At 40.2% G+C, this 20,341-nt stretch overlaps 1 protein-coding gene across 11 annotated transcripts in view; it reads left to right on the top strand.

The window, feature by feature from the left end:
- The window catches only part of DLG2 (discs large MAGUK scaffold protein 2), a 981,187-nt gene that overhangs the window by 154,209 nt on the left and 806,637 nt on the right, over positions 1-20,341 (top strand). For 8 of the 11 annotated variants that reach the window (XM_085065660.1, XM_085065786.1, XM_085065682.1 and 5 more), the window contains one exon: positions 8,537-8,611. The exons of the other annotated variants lie outside the window; for them this stretch is intronic. In XM_085065660.1, coding sequence (XP_084921786.1) covers positions 8,537-8,611 — 75 coding nt within the window. The remainder of the gene's footprint in view (positions 1-8,536; positions 8,612-20,341) is intronic. 11 annotated transcript variants of the gene reach the window in all.

Genomic DNA, 20,341 nt, shown 5'->3' with positions numbered 1-20,341 from the left:
TTAGTCTGGAATTGTTGGTATTTTTGCAGTATAGAAAATGACATAAATGTTGTGGTGGAGTGAATGTGCCCTTGTAGACTGTGTTCAATGGATCTACAGATCCTGCTTTGAACTCTGTGTGGTAAAAGATGGCATCTAATAAAATTAATTTCTGATATACCTTGCCAAGTCTTAAATCCTACTGATGTTTTTTCAGCCAAAGTGTGAAGTACATTTAAGAGAGATTTAAGATATTAATTTGTACAAATTCTTCCTCTTTTTTGTTTCCTTCATTTTTCCATGCATTTCTGAACCCAGGACTACAGAAATGCTGAATCAGTCAAGGACAGTTTCTTACGGTTGCCCTGGTTTATTTTAATTGATCATGTTCCCAGCATAGCTTCTTTCTTTTGCTGTCACATAAAACATGTTAATTTGTGTCATTATTTTATCATTATAAAGAATTCACTATAAATTAAAGCTTAGGTTGAGACTCTGTCCCAGTGGGAGCACCAGGAGTTTTTGAAAAGGAAGAACATTCCCACTGTGCCTCCCAACAGTCAAAGGCAACATGCTGTCCTCTGCTCTAGGTACCAGCTCTCCTTCCATCCTTCTGCCTTTTACAGACTTGTGAATAGGAGCTGCCACTGGTGGAAAAAGAACATAAATAGCTCCATGTTGCTTACTGTAGCAGGGCTGCTTCCCTGGAACCCCCAGTTCTTGGTGTTAGGTGGTGTAGAACAGGCAATCAGCTTTCACTGGCAAAAACCCCAAAAGCTTCCTGGCCCGAGCTTCTAGAAAGGAGAGCTCAGAGGTGGCAGCTCTGCAGGATTAAAACCCAGAAAGCCAATGGCAGGGTTAGCTAAAGACCTTCTCTCAGCATAGAGATTTTAAAACTTGCTGGGCAATCTAGTCTAGTGTTTTAGTATCCTGACCATTATTAATGTCCCTAAGAACTATCAGTGTTGGTTTCCACTTGTTTTCTTTGGGAGCTGTATTTTGAGGTTTGCTTAAGGTCTCAGATTTTATCACCTGAAAGCTTCTGTGTTTTGAGAATATGTACACAAAGAAGAGACACCATTTAAAAACTCCAAATTTATTCAAAAATCCTAAGCCACTTGCAGTTTGTTTCCTGACTCCTAAGTTCTCAGCATGGAGCACTGGCAGCAGTAGGGTTGCTGTGTCCCAGAACTGTGTCCTCCAGCTTGTAAACCAGGCAATTTGCCTTCAGAACCAGGGAGAACACTCAGCTTGAGCTTGGCTGTTTAGCTACAAAAATAAATTCTGTCATAAAAAGGTTGGAAATTCTGCAACATTTATTCCTTTTCAGAGATTATTGTTAGCTTCCAATTAAGCAGAGATTTACACCAGATCACTCACTGCACAGGTCCTACATTTAATCTGAGTGTCACTGACCCCTGTGGAGCAATTAATTGAAAATGTGATTGTTCATGTGACTGGAAAACTGGAAAAATAATTGGTTTGGAGGTGTTTTTTTAGTTAATAAAAGGCTCAGTTCATTCCACTAGAGAAGAAGTTTAGCATTTCTTTTTGTTTTTTTTTTTTGGTAGGTTTTAAAAAAATTTCTGTATTAGTCTAGTTAAAAAAATTAACAATCTCCCTCCTTTCATGGCTCTCCATCCAGCACCTTTTCTAAAAGTTTAATTCACATGTTTAAAAGAAGGAAATAAAGATGGAAGGAAAAAGCCCTATTTTGTAATGGTGCTGGGGAGAAAAGCAGTAAGCTTGTTTATGTTGTTAACCCATCCTAAAGTCGCATGTGTACAATCTGAATGACAAGGTTGCCAGGAGCCAGCAACATCTGTCTATCCTATTTTCTTCTGCTCATCCAGCCATATATGTGGAACAGGGGACACCACTGTGTGCACTTTAGGCAAAATTCTGAACAGATGTGCGATCAGAACTCACAATATGCATGATGGTCATGGAAAATAGGAAGCCACAATGGTCAAGCACAGGACAAACAGCTGCCTTATACCCTTGGTGTGGCATGGCTTTTCTATAGGTCTCTCCCACTCCATGCACTACTCATCACCCCACTTTGTAGCATGAAGTTAGGAGTAAAGCAGAGGAGAGCATAAAATTTGTCTGGCTAGTTCACTTTGAAATGACGTGAAATATATCATTGTAAATCCCTCTTGATAGTGTGCTGTATTAGGGAAATACAGGAGCAGGTCTCATGTCCCAGTAGGACACTGTGGATTTGCCAAGTGAGAAGGAAAACCTCATTCAGCATTAAGCCCACAAAGCTGACTCCTAAAACCAACTCAGTTGATTTGGAGGGTGTTTTTGGAACATGGCTGAAGCATGGAAGAATGTGGAGATGGCAGCACTGAAGTGACCTTGCTGTTCCAGCCTCTCTACTTTAGAGTGGCAGCAAAAGCAGTTCTAAGATGCTCTGAGAGGGCCAGAATGGTTCATGAGATCAGGTCATCTGCTGGAGGTGAGGAGAAGGTCCACACACTGTGTGCCAGCTGCTGACCCCACTTCACAGATGAATCCACTAGAAGGTTCAGTTGCATTATTGATTATTGGGGCCTGAAACTAATGCAAATAGCTAATAGTTAAAATATTTATTTATGCTGAGGTGACTTTGTCATAGACCTGTTGTCCCATCCCTTCTCCTCTGTTCGATTATGTTAATCTGAAAAAACCTCAATGTAGAGATTTAAAAAGGCATATACTTAGAGAATGTGGTTCAATTTTTTTGTGGGACTTCCTACAAGACAAGCTGTATGTCTCTGAGAGGCTGTGGGGTCAGTCCCAAAATTAGGAAATTATAAAGCTCGATATAGATACTGAGGTTAACTAGGGCCTCAGGTATTACAGACTAGTATAATCTTACCAAAACTAACAGAGCTGTAGAGAGCTATAGTGCATGAGGATTTGATTTAAATTTAGCTGGATATAAAAAAACCAAAAAAACCCCACATTTTTGTGTGCCTGCATATTGTTAATAGATCTGGGCAACATTTGTTGTTTTTTCTTTCCAAGACTCCAGGCTTTGAATCATTGCAGTTTGGAATCATAAACTGGGTAGCTAATTTTTTTTTTGTGCTGAATTTCCTGGCTATAACAAACTGAAAACAAAAGAAACATAATGATTTTCCCCCCAGAGATTGACATTTAGCAAAAATCAAAATCTTTTTCTATAGTCATTATTAGGTGCTGATGAGCACTTCAAACTGTGGTATTTTCCTTCCAGACCCTAAAAGTGTAATAGTGCTGAATCCATAAAATTTACATGTAATTTAGTAAAGTCTATTCTGAAGTGGTACTTGAGGACAGCTTTGATGACTATGAGTTGACTGCTGGCTAAACTGCACAGGCTTAGAAGAGTAGGAAGATCCTTTTCATTGATTACCATTTATCTTAGCTGGAGAACATACTCAGGGAAGTTTGACACATGGGGAGTGTATCTGAGTATTTATTTCAAATTTTTATTTACCAATGTTAAATTTTGGAACAATTATTGTGAGCCTCTGGCATTTGGATTTCAGACATTATGAATGTAAACTGATGAGACACATGTCTTTTCTAGAAAAATAAAATCATTTAGGGGGGGAAATCTCAAGAAAATTACACAGAACAAGCCAATGTGCACTGAATATGTAATGTCTGGTAATTATATCTTGTCAAAAGCTCAACTTTTTTCTCCTTTATTCTTTAGAAATATTATAATAGTCCCTTTCCCCTTGTAGTTAATTATAAATTTCAGGAAGAATTAAGTCTGTTAAATTTCTTCTTTCCCTCTTCCCCCTCTCTTGGTCTCTATGGCAGCAGCAAGAATGGAAGGGAATTACTTTGATCTCCATTTCTGGGTGACACTTCGTTTCTTCTGAGCACTGACCTTGTTTAGTGCCACTGAAATTTTCAATAGACTTCATTAGATTATAATTTGGTGATTTTAGAGAGATGTCTTTATTGAGACTAGTTTTGAGCTATGAAAGGAGAAGGGTGATTTCTTTTTCCATAAATCTATGAAGAGCTCTATAAACTGAGAGCAGAAAATGTTCAATTAACAGCTCAGGCAGATATGGCTGGGGCTCGATACTGCACAGCAGTGGAGAGCTGCAGGGGTGAGGCAAGGTGGAAGACATTGAGCAAGAAAAAGGAAACAAGAGAGCTTGATTCTAGCTCAATTAGTAATAGTGCTGCTTAATGAGAGCCGAGCTATGCATCCTTAGCTGCTTCTTTTTCTGGTATTTTGAGGACCTGGGTGGAGGTGGGAAGATAATTTCCCAGTGCCAAGGTGAGCTGCATTTTTATGCATTTCACATAGCTGGAAAAGCAGAAAAGATGTGTCTTGTGGCTCTTATGCTCAACATAAACATGTATTTCTTTTCTGTGTTAATCTGTTTGATACTGCTGTGCAAATTTCCTTCTGTATCCATTCACCTGATGCAAGACTTCTGGAAAATTAGAAGATATGTGCAGTCAAGGAGAAGGGAATGGTTATTTATGAGTGAATTGTTAGGCCAGGGGTATGGCCTGGTATTATTATACTTTGCTCAGTCTGAGACCTCTAGTTGAGATCTACAATTTTAATTTCTCCAGAGCATCAGAGAAGATAATTTGCAAGGATGTGTAGGAGTAGCTGAGAATACTCCACTGGGATTGATTTCAGCCAATGCTTTTGCTTCTGGAGACCTCACTGAAGGACTTGTTTTCTTGTATACAATTTCTTGTATTTGTATTCCTGGCCATTTCTGTGGATACAAATGGAATATAACCTGTGACTTCTTTTGACTCTGATCAGCAATATCTTCTCTGAGAAAGACTATTAAGTCAGATCTTAGTGCTGCAGTTCAATGAGCCCTGAACCTTTATATTCCTAAATATCCTATCTGATTTTGTTCCATCTTCCTGCAGAGCTAAGATCTACCTCTGAATGTGTCTCCAGACACAATCACGTTAAGTAATACTTGGCCATCCAAATTTGGTATTGATATTGATATTTTATGGATATAAAATCTCTCCCTGACTATGAGACAGTGGCAGTAAGCTATATGTACTTGCTCCTAAAGTCACTCAACACAAAAGAGGAATTCTTCTTTGAAATCTTACCCAGAGCTTGCTGAGGTGCCACTGCAATCTCTGTCACCTGAAGCCTTTCTTGTGCAGTGCTACAATGCTCTCACCTTCCAGTTCAGTATTCAACATGCAGTTATTTCCCTCTGCAATATTGCAGTGGGCAGTGATGCACTGCCACTCTGCATTGCGTTAATGCATTTCCAAATACATTACACTGATGCTGCTAAATAGTGCTGGTAGCAGTCAGTTATTTTAACACCTGACTGAGAAAAGCATGTAAGAAGCTTGCTTAAGGGTTGCTTGCTGGGAAGGCAGGTGTTGTCCATGGGCTCTGAAGGGCTTGCAGCCTTGTTTTTTGTTTCCTAAGATTGGTGCCTTTCTGTCTCCTGGTACTGATGGGGTCTGCATTTTTTGAGGTTTGATAAACCCATAGGTTTGGGAATTACATGTATCAGTGCCTCCAGAGAAGAAATTGCACTGTCTCGAGCTGAATGTGAGGGTAGCATCTCTATCTGACTCTGTTCATTGCTTCATTGGTTCCTGACTGTATCATTGCTATGCAATTTATCAAGCATTTGAAGCATCAACCCAGAAAAAAAGCTGTGACTGATGCTGAATTCAGCAATGAGAATGGAATTATTCTTTTGTGTCCCAAGGTCTCTTTATACAAAAATTACACAAGCTGAAGATTTTCTTGTGTGTTTTGAAGGCTTCGATTTCATTAAGCTGTGATAAAGTCTCTGCCTGCATGGCTGTGTCTGCCACTGCATTGGAACTGTCTCAAGGATGAAGCTTAGTGCAGGAGGCTGAGTATCCTCCAAGAAAGAGGGTAAAGCAAGACTGGAAATCACTCATTGCTAAGCTGTAGAGAAACAGCCTCTTTCTTTCCATTTAAGATGGAGAAGACTTTTATTGGATCATATTCTCCCAAATAGCAGGGCAAGGTTTATTTGCATACCACTGTTAGCAAACATGAAAAACAAACTAGAGGTGCTTCTGTCCTCTCTTGAAGGCTGTCTGAAGAGAGATGATTTTAAATATGGATTTTTGTCACTTTTGAGATTTTTAACTTTTTAGTGTAGTGGCAGACCAAGGTCTGTGTTTTTTTGCATACCAAACTCCTAAGCTGAGGAAAATGTTAGTAGTAATAATCAAATGAAATTAATTCCTTCTACAGCTTCTAAATATTTGCCAATATATTTATTCTTATGCTTACTTGTATTGCCTATGCCTGCAGAATACTTTATGTACAGTTGACGCTTTAGCTAATTTTTTAAAATTAGTTTCTCTAGATATGACATGTTGGAGCTTTTGGCTATTTAAAAAAAATTGAGCACTTTTAGGAAGTGTTACCAGCAGCTGGTATACAATTCTGTACATAAGACCTGTTTCAACTAGGTGAAGATGTAAGATAGGAAAGATATGAAAACCTTTTACACAATACAAAATGAAGTGATCATTCAAATAACAAATCAACTGTAATTTAAAAAAAATCCAACTCAAAGTCTCCAAAAAGCTATAGGAGAAAAGTTTTCAGTCCTTGCCCTTGAACTACATGCATTTCTCAGACAGTACCAGTGCAATGTCACGTTACCAGCACAGTAATTCAAATATCCAGCTGTGAAAGGCCAAACAATGCAGGTCACCCTCCATCCCAGAGGAACAACCAGGCCAGCTCTTGCCCTGAAAAAGTGGGAACTCTGTAGAACTGCTGCCTCTGAGCAATTCCCAGTTACTGCTGTCTCTTTGACCTTTGAATATGCACAAGTGCCAGGGGATTCTAGGCCTTGGGACAATTTAGGTATGAATCTCAAAGACCAGAGTACTTGAAGAGAATTAGCCCCTCCTGCTATGAGATCTATAGCTTTTATTTTGCTAAAGTATCCTCTTAAATATGTGAGGAGTCTTTTTGAGGAGTTTCCTGTTTCCTCTGTAAGATCAGGCTTTTCAATCAGGAAAATGTTTTCAGTCCAAAGCACATTATTAATTTCCTTGCCTTTAACTTGCCTTGGAATAAAGATTGAAAGTATGCAATTGTTAAAGAAAAAAATAATTACTAGTGTTTCATGCAGTCTTTTCCATCAGAATTCATTTATAGTTTTATTATTTTGATAGGATTACATCATTTGCTGTTGCATTCATCCCTTCCTTAGCAGAGATAACACACACCCACAGGATAGTGCTGCAATGATAGCAGTGACTTTCTCAAATCCTTTTAAGTAAGACTGTCTAAATTTTCATCTAAAGGTACAATGCTTCTTGCTTGCTAGCTGTTTTTCTGAATATTTCTTAAAATTGTCTAATTGAAATTGTAAAGGATAACCAGTTTTAAGTTTTGGAGAATACAAAGCTTAAACTGATATCCACATTTTTTCCTTTTTTTTTTTTTATTTGTAAAAGTAGTACTGCACTGCTTTACAAATCTTAACTTCTTGGAGATAAAGTATAAAGCACTAGTAGTTATTAAATTATACTCAAACCTGAAAATCATGTGAAATCTAATCATTAGTGTTTGCAGAGGTTGCTCTCCTTTACTCTCAGCATGGGGAAAAGAAAGGTGTCTGTAGTTGCTTGTGATATATGTAGCTTAAATGAAAATAAAAAGAAGAAAGATTTTTTTTTTCCCATATTATTTCCAGCCTCAGGAAAATACATGGTTACAAGAATCCTCCAGTTCAGGGAGCTAAATAATAGTTCAGCTCTTATGTGAAATGCTGAGAGTAATGGTGGCAGACACCAGAATTCATTCGGAACTTTTCTTCAGGGACTCTGACCCAATCTGCTGTACAATTCATTCTGATGGGCTCCAAACCTTGGCTGAAATGTAATTGAATCACAGCAAATGCAAGGGAAATTACAGGAAGATCAGCCTGAAGGCCTGATGGTTGCATCTTGCACTGCCATGTGGAACATTAGACTTTAAATTAACCTCTCTTTTTGTTCTGCAAAGTTTCAGGGAACTGCAGGAGTCTTGAGTACTTGCTCATGTTCTCCAGGGACCAATCTGGAGAGCAAGCAGAACATTCTGCTCAGAAAAGAAACACGCCCTAAAAATTTGGGGCATACTTACTCTTCCTAGAAAATAGCCCTGATGGGTATTTCAGGCTGTATCTATCACTGGTTCAAAGAGGACAACGTGGAAAAATGCAGCCTGCCATGAAATGGGGGGAAAAAAGCAAGTCTCTACCTGCTGACTAATGCTCCACTGTTCTCTGAACACTCCAGTGTGGAGGGAAGGCAGATGACACATGATTGGGGTTGAGTGGATGCATTTTCATCCACATAACCCGGAACTTCAATGCAAAATTAATGGCCAGCTCATGAGGCCTTTTTGTCCTGCAAACTGCAGATTATTTTTCCTACATGACAGTGGAAAATGACCTTGTGAGGCGTGATGCCCGTGAGCAAACTCCTAGCTGTTCCCTATGGAGTGGAGCCTGTTGCGCCTAGCGATTGCAGCACGTACTGTGTTGTGTATAATGCCCTTTTCACTTATTTGCAGCAGAGCCATGGCAGATGCCCATCTCACAAATGCTCAGTCGAAACACCTGCCTGGATACCCATTCAGCACTCTACCGTAAGTTTGAGCCTTTTAATACAAAGATTTGAGGGACTGAATGGTAAGTCTCTGTGCTTGGAGCAGCCCCGGGCGGGTAAAGTTTCCGTACTTAATGCATTTGAGAATAACCAGAAATGAATCCTAAGTCTGGACCAAGCTCCTTGGGAAGCCTGAGCTGTTGATATGTTGGGTAGTGGCTTAGCAGTGCTTCTCCAGAAGTTCAGACTCTTCAGAAATTTAATTTGTTCAGCTTGGAGCAGTGGGGATCAGTGACAAGTGTGGTATAGGGTGATGATGGTGTCCAGCTCAGGGAGTGTGGAGTTACTGTTGATTTGTGTAACTGGACCCCAGCTGAGTGTGATGACTGGGAGCCACCCAGAGCCAGGTGGTGATGCAGGGAAGGGAAGAGGCATCTTTTCCACATTCTCGTGGAAGAAAGACTGATTATTCCAAGTGCTTTACAAACTATTAAGTGGGGGCATTTGCCCAGTGTAGGTAACAGCTTTTGGGATGATGGATAATGAGAAAAATTTGGTCTGCTGGGTTTATAGAAAATTACTGCTGTAAATGCTTTCCTCGTCCTGCAAATTAGATGACTTGAGCGAGATTTGTTTTTAACTGTCAAAGACACGGTAATATTTGAGAAGGAAAAAGCCCAACCATGGTCAAGTTGACACTGCATTGATTTATATCTTGTCTGAGCATACATTGTAGATAGAGCCAAATCTTTGGATGCTGGAAGTTAGAGGGCTGACTAATAGAGCTATGATGATTTATTGCAGCTAAGGAGTTGGCAAGACTTAGTTGACATTTTCGTTGGCTCGGGACCACAGCATGATGTTGGTCCACAGCTATCAACTTGTCACCTTTTATGAGTAGATGAATGAGAAACAAATTCAAGTTGTCACTCTGCCTCAGCCTCTCACTAATCTTGCAAGTGATTGTAAACTCTGGGGTTTTGGTTGCCTTTATAATATGTTAAAATTAATTATGTCATTGTTTACCTGTATGATAAGAGAGCCACTTAAAAATATCAACTGAAGAGTTGAGCTAACCAGTTTTTTACTAGGTGAGGATCTAGGCCAGTAACTAATGAGTAACTCATTCTAATTATTAACTTCCATTCTTAAAGACTTTGGATTGACTTTGTGGCGTGGTTTATGTCGTTTTGTGTTTATATAAGAGGGTTGCAGCATGAGCACAAGTATGGTAGTGTGATGCTTTGAGAACTGGAACTGTGCTGGACATTTGTACCAAGTCAAGAGCAGTTGAACTCAATGCAACACCATGACCTGACTTATTACATAGTGGCTTTAAATGCTTTGGGTATCTTTTGGGATATTTGTTTCTTAAACCATAAGAAATAAAAGGATTTATCTTGAGTATTCTTTGCTTGTCTCTTGTTAGACCAGATATCTGTGCATGCATAGCTAATATATTGTCACAAAAAATGGTAAACTAAGGATTGAACTTCGTTGTCTTGGCTAGCATAAGAAATTGTCTAAGATCAGAATAAATTCAATAAGTGTTATTTTTAAACTGTTAGAGTGGAAACTGTTTCTGGGACCAATATTACTGAATATCTTAATCAACAACATAGACAGTGGGACTGAGTGTACCCCCAGAAAATGTGCAGATGACACCAAGCTGAATGGTGTGGTTGACATGCTGGAGGGAGGAGATGCCATCCAGGGGGATTGTCACAGGCTTGAGACATGGGCCAGTGTGAACCTCGTTAAGTGTAACAAGGCTGAGTGCAAGGTGCTGCACCTGGGACAAGATTATCACCAGTGTCAGCACACACTGTGAGATGTGAGATAAATTAATTGAGAGCAGCCCTGAGAAGGATTTGGGGGTACTGGTGGATAAAAATTGGACATAACCTGGCAATGTGCACTCCCAGCCCAGAAAGCTGATCGTATCCTGGGCTGCATCCAAAGCATCATGGCCAGCAGGGTGAGGGGGCAGATTCTGCCCCACTGCTCTGTTCTAATGAGACCCCCACCTGAAGTGCTGTGTCCAGCTCTGGGATCCCAAAATAAGAAGTATGTGGACCTGTTAGAGCAGGTCTAGAGGAGGCCACAGAAATGGTCAGAGGGCTGGAGCACCTCTCCGATTAAGACAGGTTGAGAGAGCTGGGTCTGTTCACCCCACAGAAGAGAAGGTTCTTGGGAGACCTTATTGTGGCCTTTCCCCATTTAAAGGGGGCTTATAAGGAAGATGGGGAAAAACTTTTTAATAGGACTAGTTACAAGGTCAAGGGGTAATGGTTTTAAGCCAAAAGAGGGTAGATTTAGATTGAACATAAAAAAGGAATTCTTTACTGTGAGGGTGGTGAGGCACTGAAACACAGAAGCTGTGGATGGATGCTCCATGCCTGGAAGTGTTCAAGATTAGGCTGAATTAGACTTCGGGCAGCCTGCTCTAGTGAAAGGTTCCCCTGCCTGTGGCAGAGGTGGGTGTGGCTACATGATCTTTTAAGGTCCTTTCTAACCCAGACAATCCTGAGTCTATAAAAAAACTCCCCACCTTTCTATTAGAATACAGTTCAACCATTCACTTGGTTGCTATTTGCTTGATTCTAGAGTATAACATGTGGTCCTTGAGGTAATTGCTTACTTGAAGCTTGTTATTATCTATATTTTTTCTTGATTATAGAAGCTGAATGGAGTGAGGGCAAATAAATTGTAATTCCCAAGTACCTTCTGCTGCTTTTTCATCAAACAATATTCTAAGCAGCCAAACAGATTTTTCTGACTGTCTTATCTGTATCAGATATTTATAGACACATTTTACTATACTTCAGTAGACTTATTTTCCTGGGAGACTAATGCAGACATTTGGAGAAAATTAAATCAGACAGAAATTAACATCTAAGTGGTCGATATTTTTCCCTGTCTTTTTGCAGAAGTATTTTTTAACTGACTTGCCTTATCAGAGAAAAAATATCTATGAAACATCAGCATTTTGATAGAAAGCTGATTAATGAACATAAAACTTCTAGTGACACATCAAAGCATATTGCCTCCTTTAAAAAGCTTGGGGGGGGAAGCAAAGTAGAAATCTGGCCAGTTGTGACAACTCAGTTAGATGATGATAGCATGTGTTTGGCTGTGTCTCAACAGTGGTGGAGGGAACAGTGACAAACAGTGAAGGAAAAACAAACTGCTAGGAAAGGTATCCTCTTTCATCAACTGTGCTATCTGTGTCACTGAGGATGGCTTGTGTCTGGGCTCTCCTTTTTTAGCATTTTTTGTAAAAAGCACTGTGTCCTCTCTTGGGAGGGCCTTTTGCATCTAATGCAAGAACCAGGAGATCTGGCAGCATTGCTGTTATGTAACAGTCTGACTTTTGCCATCCCTAATTTACCATCCCGTTTGAATTTGTTGATGATTCTTACAATTAAGATTCTCAATTCTGTTTGGCAACTCACCATCTGCAAAAGAGGCCATAAGTGAATACTGCCTTTCTGTGCCTTCATGATGTCCTTAATTAGATCCACTTTTAAGTCTGAGAGTTTTAATCAAGGGAATTACCTAAGGGTGGCTTTGTCTGCACTTGCACTTTTAGTCATGTCTTCCAAAGGATTTGTAGTGTTTGATTATAAAATACTCCAAGAGGAGTTCACTGTACTGTGCTCTATCATACTAAACCTCCCCATCACTGTGGCTGCTCGCTAGCTAGATCCATTATGTAAAGATAATGAAGTGTCAGAAGCTGCACCTGTGTTGCAAAAACATTTGGGGTTGTCTTTCCTTCTAGCCCACTTGACAGCTTTTCTTGAGCTTGGCATTCAGCACAAGCATTCACCTTGGATCACCCTGCAGCATTTATAGGATCCCTCTGCTTTTCCCTGCTGCATTCTCAGCAGAGCTCTTTGGCCCACTGTTCTAGCCCATGGAAAAAAATCCCTTTAGGGCATCATCTGCCACGGAGAAGCAGCAGGAAGGAGCAGTAAAAGGGGTGTGGGTACAAAAGGTAAAGGATCTGGCACATGCCTTAAGCAGAACCCATTCAGCATCAGCTGTCCCCTCGATGTGGAGAAGGGGACAGTGTCTTTAAGGGAAGGTGAACCTAAGGAAGGGTCCACACAGGGTAAGTGCAGCAGCTGTACTTGCTGCCACAGTTCATGGGCTGCAGCTTTACATAGGTGCTACATTCTGCAGAAATTTAGTGAAGGTTTTGGGTGCCAGGCTGCTCTGCAGCTGAACTCTCAGTCCTTCTGCCCCTCGATTTGCCTAAATCCATAGCACAAGGAGAGCAAATAGCACTCCTTTGTGAAACTGTATACGTGTGCAGGATGTTCTTGCTCTATTTACATGGGATAGATCAGTGCACAGAGGATATAGTTACTCCTGCTTTTTCTTTTCCCAGTTTATTGGGAACACTGGAGGCACAGGAATGCACCAATGCCCTGCACAATTCTGAATTTAACCTGCCTGATCTGAGGGTTAGCCCATAAACATTCCTGATTCAAACAAACCAACGCTTTTGTGTTGAGATTCACTTCACAGGAGTTGTTTTAAAGAAATACATACTTGTGCAAGATGACTTGGACGATGCAAGTTGGTTCTGGTGGTTGTACTCTATGTAAAGAATGTTCTGACATGATATGGAGCCAGGCAGAAACATATTGAAACATGCATATTCTGATTTGGTTTAGGGCTATGAGCCTGGAAGAATTGTTTCTGAAACCAGTCTTGCTTTTGTTAAACACAAAACAAGTAAATGTCTCTGTTTGGCAGGAGTCGGCTCTCTCCTGGGACTAGCATTGTGCCTCCTAATGATGTCCCATCCTCTCCTGTGTAGATGTGCTCTATAAAATAAATAGATTGCTCTGCACTCCAAAAAATGCATTTTGCAGGGTCTCTCTAAGCTTTAAGTCTTTTTCTATTAAACCCCTGTTGGCTAATAAATTTCACTCACAATCCGGGTGGTGGTGAATGTTTTTTGTGGCTAAAGTGAAATATTTGAAAACAGAGCTATTAATACAATGCTGTTTCTGTCTTTCACCTCGGTGCTGATGGCAATGGAAAGTTCTGAGTGCTAAAACCCAGCTTTATTTTTAAAGGAGGTATTAAAGTAATGCCATGCATATTTTTGCTAGGTCTCTTTATTCCTGCAGATCTTCTTCATTCCTAAGTCTCCTGTACCCATCCTTGCCCAGTGCTCAATGCAATTTATTGTCCACTTCTTAAAAAAGAGTGGTTAAAAAAGTCTGTGTGTACCCTGCAATGCTGAGTCTGTCACCAACTGCCAGCTATGAAGCTGCTTTTTAAAATAGCCACTTAAATCCCCCTTCCCCTTGGACAGTTCTCTGATGCTTCCTTCTTGTTTTCAGCACCTCTTCCCAGCCTTCCCTGGGGAAAAACATGCTGTTCCTATTGTTGTTGGCAGTAGCTGGAGGTGTTGAAGAGTCTCTCCTGTAATCTGATTTACAGATTCAGTGGGGAAAATTCCAGCTAGACTTAAGTAGAGTTGGATTAGCAGCAAACCCCAGCACATCCCAGCAGGGCAGCAAATGCTTCATGCTTGGGTAGATAGAGGCAGAGGGTAGCAGAGTATGTGTAAACAGAAGGGATTAGGTGTAGGAGCAAATTTTGAGAGAGATAAGGCAAATGAAGCCATTTTCTCCTCTGTTTTTTTCAAACAGTAGGGAAGAAAGGGAAAATATTTTTTTAAATGGCAATAGTCCTTTGATAAAGATATATATATATATATACACTTAATTTATAATGTATGTAATCCTTCCTCCCATTTCAGTTCCTGAGATCCCAGTGAAACTAGGGAGGGGTTTCAAAATTCCAAAACAAGCTCAGAAACCCTGAACATAAGTTGATACTACATTTTAAAAAATTCTGTGATAAACATTAAGCTGCTCAAAACCATTATCTGCAGAATGACCCACATAGCTGCTTGACATCATCATCAGGAAACATTTTGCATGAGTTATTTACAATGAGTAATCTCATTAAGCACACATTATGTATAGGATATTTTCTGTCTTTATTGCTTTGTTTGTTTTATGGAAAGCACCAGGATGTTTCTCCAGCAGTCCCAGTCACAGAAGTGTAGCAGTGCATAATTTAGGGAAAAATATTTCTAACTTGGTTATAGAAATTTTCTTTAAGCTGAAACTTGGTATTGATCTTTATGAGAGCAATTACTTAAAGATACTTTTATGGAAAAGCAAATATAGATTTAACTACTTAAAATCATTGCGGCTCACGAGGTTTATGAGAAAGAAAAAATTAAACAACACTTAATTCTCTTCTGGACGCTATTTTAAAATTCTGTTTTAAGTACTCATTTAGCCAGGGAACATTTTGATGGTGTTACTGAAGATTAAAACCAATTTCTACAGTATTTATTATTTATTATTCCCAGAGGGAAAGCACTGTTAGAGTATGGTCTTTGTGGTAGGCTGTACTTAGCTTGGGGGATATACACCAGGAATACTGCTACTCAAGGGCCACACTCTCCTGACATTGGAAATTCCATGGTAAGGTCAAACATGAGAGATTCAAATATTCTGTGTTTATGGTGATATACCAAAGAACAAAGTTAGCTCCACTCCTTATTTACAACCTGCAATAATCAGAAATTATGGCTGTTATGACTGCTTAGATGTGTTTCTAGTCCCCAGTCAAGTGAGCAAATTTGTTTTCATTATTTTTCTCTTAGACGTGCTGCAGTGTAAATGAGGCAGTGATTTAATATTTTTTTAGGAAACCAAAGAAGTTCATCATATACCTTAAAAAATTGTATGCATATGTAGCCAACAGATGAAGGGGAGCTCAAGTGGAAGAGTAGGACTGCTACTTATAGGTCAGTAACTCAAGTCACAGTATCTGCAAACTATATGTTAGCAATTTTGCCTGATGCTGTAGTAAAAATCTATGGAAGAAACTTGTTGGGGAAGCAGTTGTGGCAGAAAAAAGGTAGAAACTGTGCCTTGTTCAGCAGTATTTGATAGTGATGCTGACAGTGAAATTCATCTGTTGAGATATATTGTTGGAGAGCTATAAACACTTTTGAGGGACAGTTCACAGCAGACATGTGGTTCATTATAGTTATCCTTCTGGAACCATGGAATCATTAAGCTTGGAAAAGACTTCTAAGAATATGGAGTCCAACCATTAACCCAGCATTGCTCACCACTAAACCATGTCACCAAGTGTCACATCCACATGCCTTTTGGACAGTTCCAAGAGTGGTGATACCACCACTTCCCTGGGCAGCTTGTTCCAATGACTGACCATCTTTTCAGCAAAGAAATTTTTCTTACTATCCAGACTAAACCTCCCCAGGTGCAACTTGAGTCCATACCCTCTCATTCTGTTGCCTGGGGGAAGAGATTGACCCCCACCTACAGCCTCCCTTCAGGCAGTTGTAGTGAACAAGGTCCCAGCTCAGCCTCCTTTTCTCCAGACTAAACACACCAACTTCCTCAGCCATTCCTCATGACTTCCCCTCCAGACCCTTCCCCAGCTCCCTTTCCCTTCTCTGGAGATGCTCCAACCCCTCAGTGTATTTCTTGTAGTGAGAGACCCAGAACTGAGCACAGGATTTGAGGTGTGGCCTCAGCAGTGCTGAATACAGGGGGACAATCACTGCCCTGGTCCTGCTGGCCACACTATTGCTGATCCAGGCCAGGATGCCATTGGCCTTCTTGCCCACCTGGGCACACCCTGGCTCATGTTCAGCTGCTGTTAACCAGAGCTCCCAGGTCCTTTCCTGCTGGGCAGCTTTCCAGGTATTCTGCCCCCAGGCTATAGCCCTGCATGGGGTTGTTGTGACTCAAGTGCAGGACTGATCACTTGGCCTTGTTGAATCTCATACAGTTGGCCTCAGCCCACCAATCCAACCTGTTGGGATCCCTCTGCAGAGCCTTGCTACCCTCAATAGATAGGTAGAGCTGCTACTGACTTCCAGGCCAAATGCAAATGAAGACAGGACTGGATCTGGGCATAGGCCAAGCTGTGTAGAGGTATTACAACATCGCACAGAATCTGGTATTATACCTAATGCCTTTTTCCTTAATACCTTGAAAAAAAAAATCTGTTTAACCATAATAGACCATATGTTTTAGTGGCATTTTCATTGGTACTTTTAGATTGCAAGTCCTATTTTTCATTCAGTACATACATACGGTATAATGTCATTTGCACTTAAAGGGCTCTGGGAACCTAGAAGTATCTCTTTATCACGTAAATGGCTATAAACAGCCATCTTAGAAAATGTGTTCTCCAAAGATTTATTCCTGGAAAGTTCTGAATGTCTCCTGTGAAGTGCTTGGGGGTCCTCCCTTTGACCCTGCTGGTATCACTCATATGCCACTCTAAATGTGCATGGGAATCCTGCCCTGAGACTGGGACAGCTTATATGTCAGGGAGGTGTTGCACAGGCATTTCACAAGAAATGAATATAAAAAGCTTATTTCAATGCCGCTATAAATTGCTCTTCCCTGCAGAATACTCATTTCTCTGCTGTTTGGAATATTTTTTTTTCAATTGTGAACAGTCATGCAAATTAGGATTTGTTTGCTTTGTTTGTTTGTTCTGGGCTCTCTAGGGAAGCAGGAAATATAAATTTCCTGTAAAACATATAATTGATAAGCTGTTACATGTCACAGGAAGACTGTGAATTATAGGTCTAAATACACTGTGTTTCCCAGTGCTTGAAAACCAAAGCTTCAATTATCCCTGCGAACAGACCTGAGTTCTATCATCCCTTCTTGGGATCTGAGCCTTGCCAAAACCCAAAGGTGCTCACCCCCATTTGTTGATAACTCTTGGAGCTTGTGTCATCTCTCTGGGTCACTGACCTTGCATGAATTTTTCTGGGGGGGCATCTGCCAGTTTTGCATCAAGACTCACCATCTTATGTGAAGTCACAGGGATAAAATATTTGCTTGAAATGTTAAGCATTAATTACACATTCTGATGCATCATGTCAGTCATTCTAACGATACCTATTCATGTAAACCACAGTGGGGCCATCTCTTCTCTCCTACCTTGGATGCTTCACTGGATTTCCTCAGTGTCTGAGCATCTCAGTGTATTAATTTGTTTTCACAAGCTCCTTGTGAAGATGCTGGGAAAAGCTGTTATCCCCATTTTAAAAACAAGGGTGAGAAGCAGAGAGGTGGAGAACATGACTACATTGTGTAAGGGTACACCAAACATGTCAGCTCTGGAATGAGTGCTGCACTGTGGGTAATTAACCCAATTAACCCATAATAAAGCTGATAATCCACGCATGATATCACATCTTTGTACTTTACTGTGTCAGGGAATTGGTCAGCTCTTGAAACAACCTTGGGACTTTGTAACAAAGCAGTGAGTGACAGAACAGAATGTTACTCTTGCATGGAAAGGAAAGGGACATTTTAAAAATGTTCACCATCAAGGTATAACTTCAGGAGGGGGTTTTGATACATCACTTTGGCCACCTGGGCCACCCTGTTGCTGGGTTATTTTGTGAGCTGGGCTCTGGCTGTGGAGCAAGGGGACAGCCACAGCGTGCAGGAGCCGTCAGAGCTGCAATCTGCTCAGTTGTCACTGGCTTTGCTCAGAGCTGAGTCTCAGGGCAGCTTCGTTTAGAGGCTACATATTCTGTGCTCCTCTGAATGGTTTATGGTGGAAACATCTAAAATAGAATGCTGTAGAATTAAAGAAAAAGCAAAACCACAGAAAAGTTGAGGCTTTTCCTCCCACAAGTATAGACTATGTATATGCATTTTTATACATAGACTTCAGTATCTCCTTTTTCGTGCCTCTGGTGTCAGCTCCTGAGTTCACCCCAGTTGCACTGATCTCTGCTACATAAATAACTCTGTCCCTGTCTCCAGTTAACCTAAACCTGCAAGTGTTCACTCCTGTTCTTTTTTGCTGTGCCACCTGCCTCTCAGTCTGACTTCTGTGTTACTCCCTTCACTGCCACCAGGCTCAGATTTCCTGGGTGAAGACTGGGTCCTGAGTTATTTTGGGAATGGAAGGATGGATAAGGGAATGCTCTTCCATGTTTTGGTGCTCTTTTTTCACCCACAGAATAGCTCTCACATTTTCTTCTTTCCTGCCATGTCCTTATTTCTGAGGTACTTAGGGACAGTCCTATTTGGATAAACATTTACTATTTTTAAACTGCTTATCTTTGCAGAATAGTTAATCAGAAAAAGCCAGTCATGAGAGAAGAAGAGTGATTTCTAACACTGGATAGCCACCTAAAAATATTTAAATGTCATGACAGTAGCAGAATGGCAACATGGGATTGAAGGGTGGGGGATAAACCTCAGGAGAGGGAACCCAGTCATTTGCTCTTACATGGAACATGATCATGTAAAACCTCAGTTGAGGATTTGGAAATTATTCACTGTCAGACACTTCTAACTTCTGCTGTCATCCTTTGTTGGTCTCTCCTACTGGATGAATGTGTAAGATAGAGCACAAAGCACACTATTTAAAGATTGGTCTCAGGTAAAAAGCCAGGTGAATAACTCACCTGAGAATTTGTGGTCTACCTGGGATTGCCCTGCTTCTGTAAAACAGAACTGAATGTGCTGATCTGTTGCATCCCTGCACAGTAGAGGCTTTGATTGTAAGCTCAGCCCAGGTCTGCCTGCTAAAAAGCCAATTTAGTCACATTTGGCATTAGCAGACTCAGTCACTTTAAATGGTTCATAAAACTTAAGACTGGCCACAGGAGAGAGAACAAAAGTCCCAGAGGACCTCTGCAGCTCTGCAGATAGTAGAAGTCCACGGTTGATACTTAGAGCTCAAGTGTAGTAAGATGTCAAGTATGGAGTAATGTTTCCCTTGGAATATCTTTCCTGCTTCCAGCAATCAGGAGTTAATGGCTTCTTAGGTTTGAGGTTACAGATGGGCACTACTTCTGGTAGACCAAAACTCCTTAAAATAAGAATTGGATAAGTGGAACAATACTCTGCTATCAGATAAGTACATCTAGATTTGCACCAGTGGAACAGGGCAGGGTTTGTATTCTCCTTCTCTCCCTTGGTAGTAAAAGTGATTAAATCTTGAAAGTTTGGATCCTCTCCTGTATGTTTTTTAATAAAGAACTGGTTTGATAATAAAATCTTGGCATTTACTTTATCAATTCTTAAGTATTGTAAAAATGGTTTTACTTATCAGGTATATGCTTATCAGTTTTCTAGCACAGTATATATTCTACTTAAAAAATATTTGCTCAGCTATACGTTTTCTCCCCCTCATGTTATGTGCATGAAGGGTGCCTTTAGAGATTTAAGGGCCAATCTGAATAATGATTTTTTTCTAGCTATCCTTCATTAAATTTAAATTGCCACTAACTTTCTGCAACATCAGTTCTATGGAAACTCAGCATCCACTACAGTAAAAAATGTCTTTGAGCAGATCTTTCAATTTTTCTCATTTATTTTCTATTGTTTTTTGAGTATTGTTTGTTCCATTGTGACTGATACAAAATTTGGAAGCTTTGTAAAATTATTCACAGTATTTCTTTTCTATTTAATGGTAGGTCTTTGGATAAGACCTTCTTTTGTTTCAGCAAAATCAGTGACAAAATTGATTTTGAAATGAAAGGAGAAAGGTGTCCCAAGTTTATCACCTCTGAAAATGAAAAAAATTGAATTCATAGCATTCACAGTAGTAGTTTACCATATTGCATGTTTATTGGGTGTTTAGATATGCTTAAGTGCTGTTAAGCAGTAAAATCCAAGAAAACGGAGATTATTAAATGGTCTATTTA

This window comes from Lichenostomus cassidix, chromosome 1, assembly GCF_008360975.1.
Source record: "Lichenostomus cassidix isolate B80296 chromosome 1, HeHo_3.0, whole genome shotgun sequence".
In the NCBI taxonomy this organism is placed as follows: Eukaryota; Metazoa; Chordata; class Aves; order Passeriformes; family Meliphagidae; genus Lichenostomus; species Lichenostomus cassidix.
Note: the sequence above shows the minus strand (reverse complement) of the source record. Positions and strands in the feature narration are given on the sequence as shown.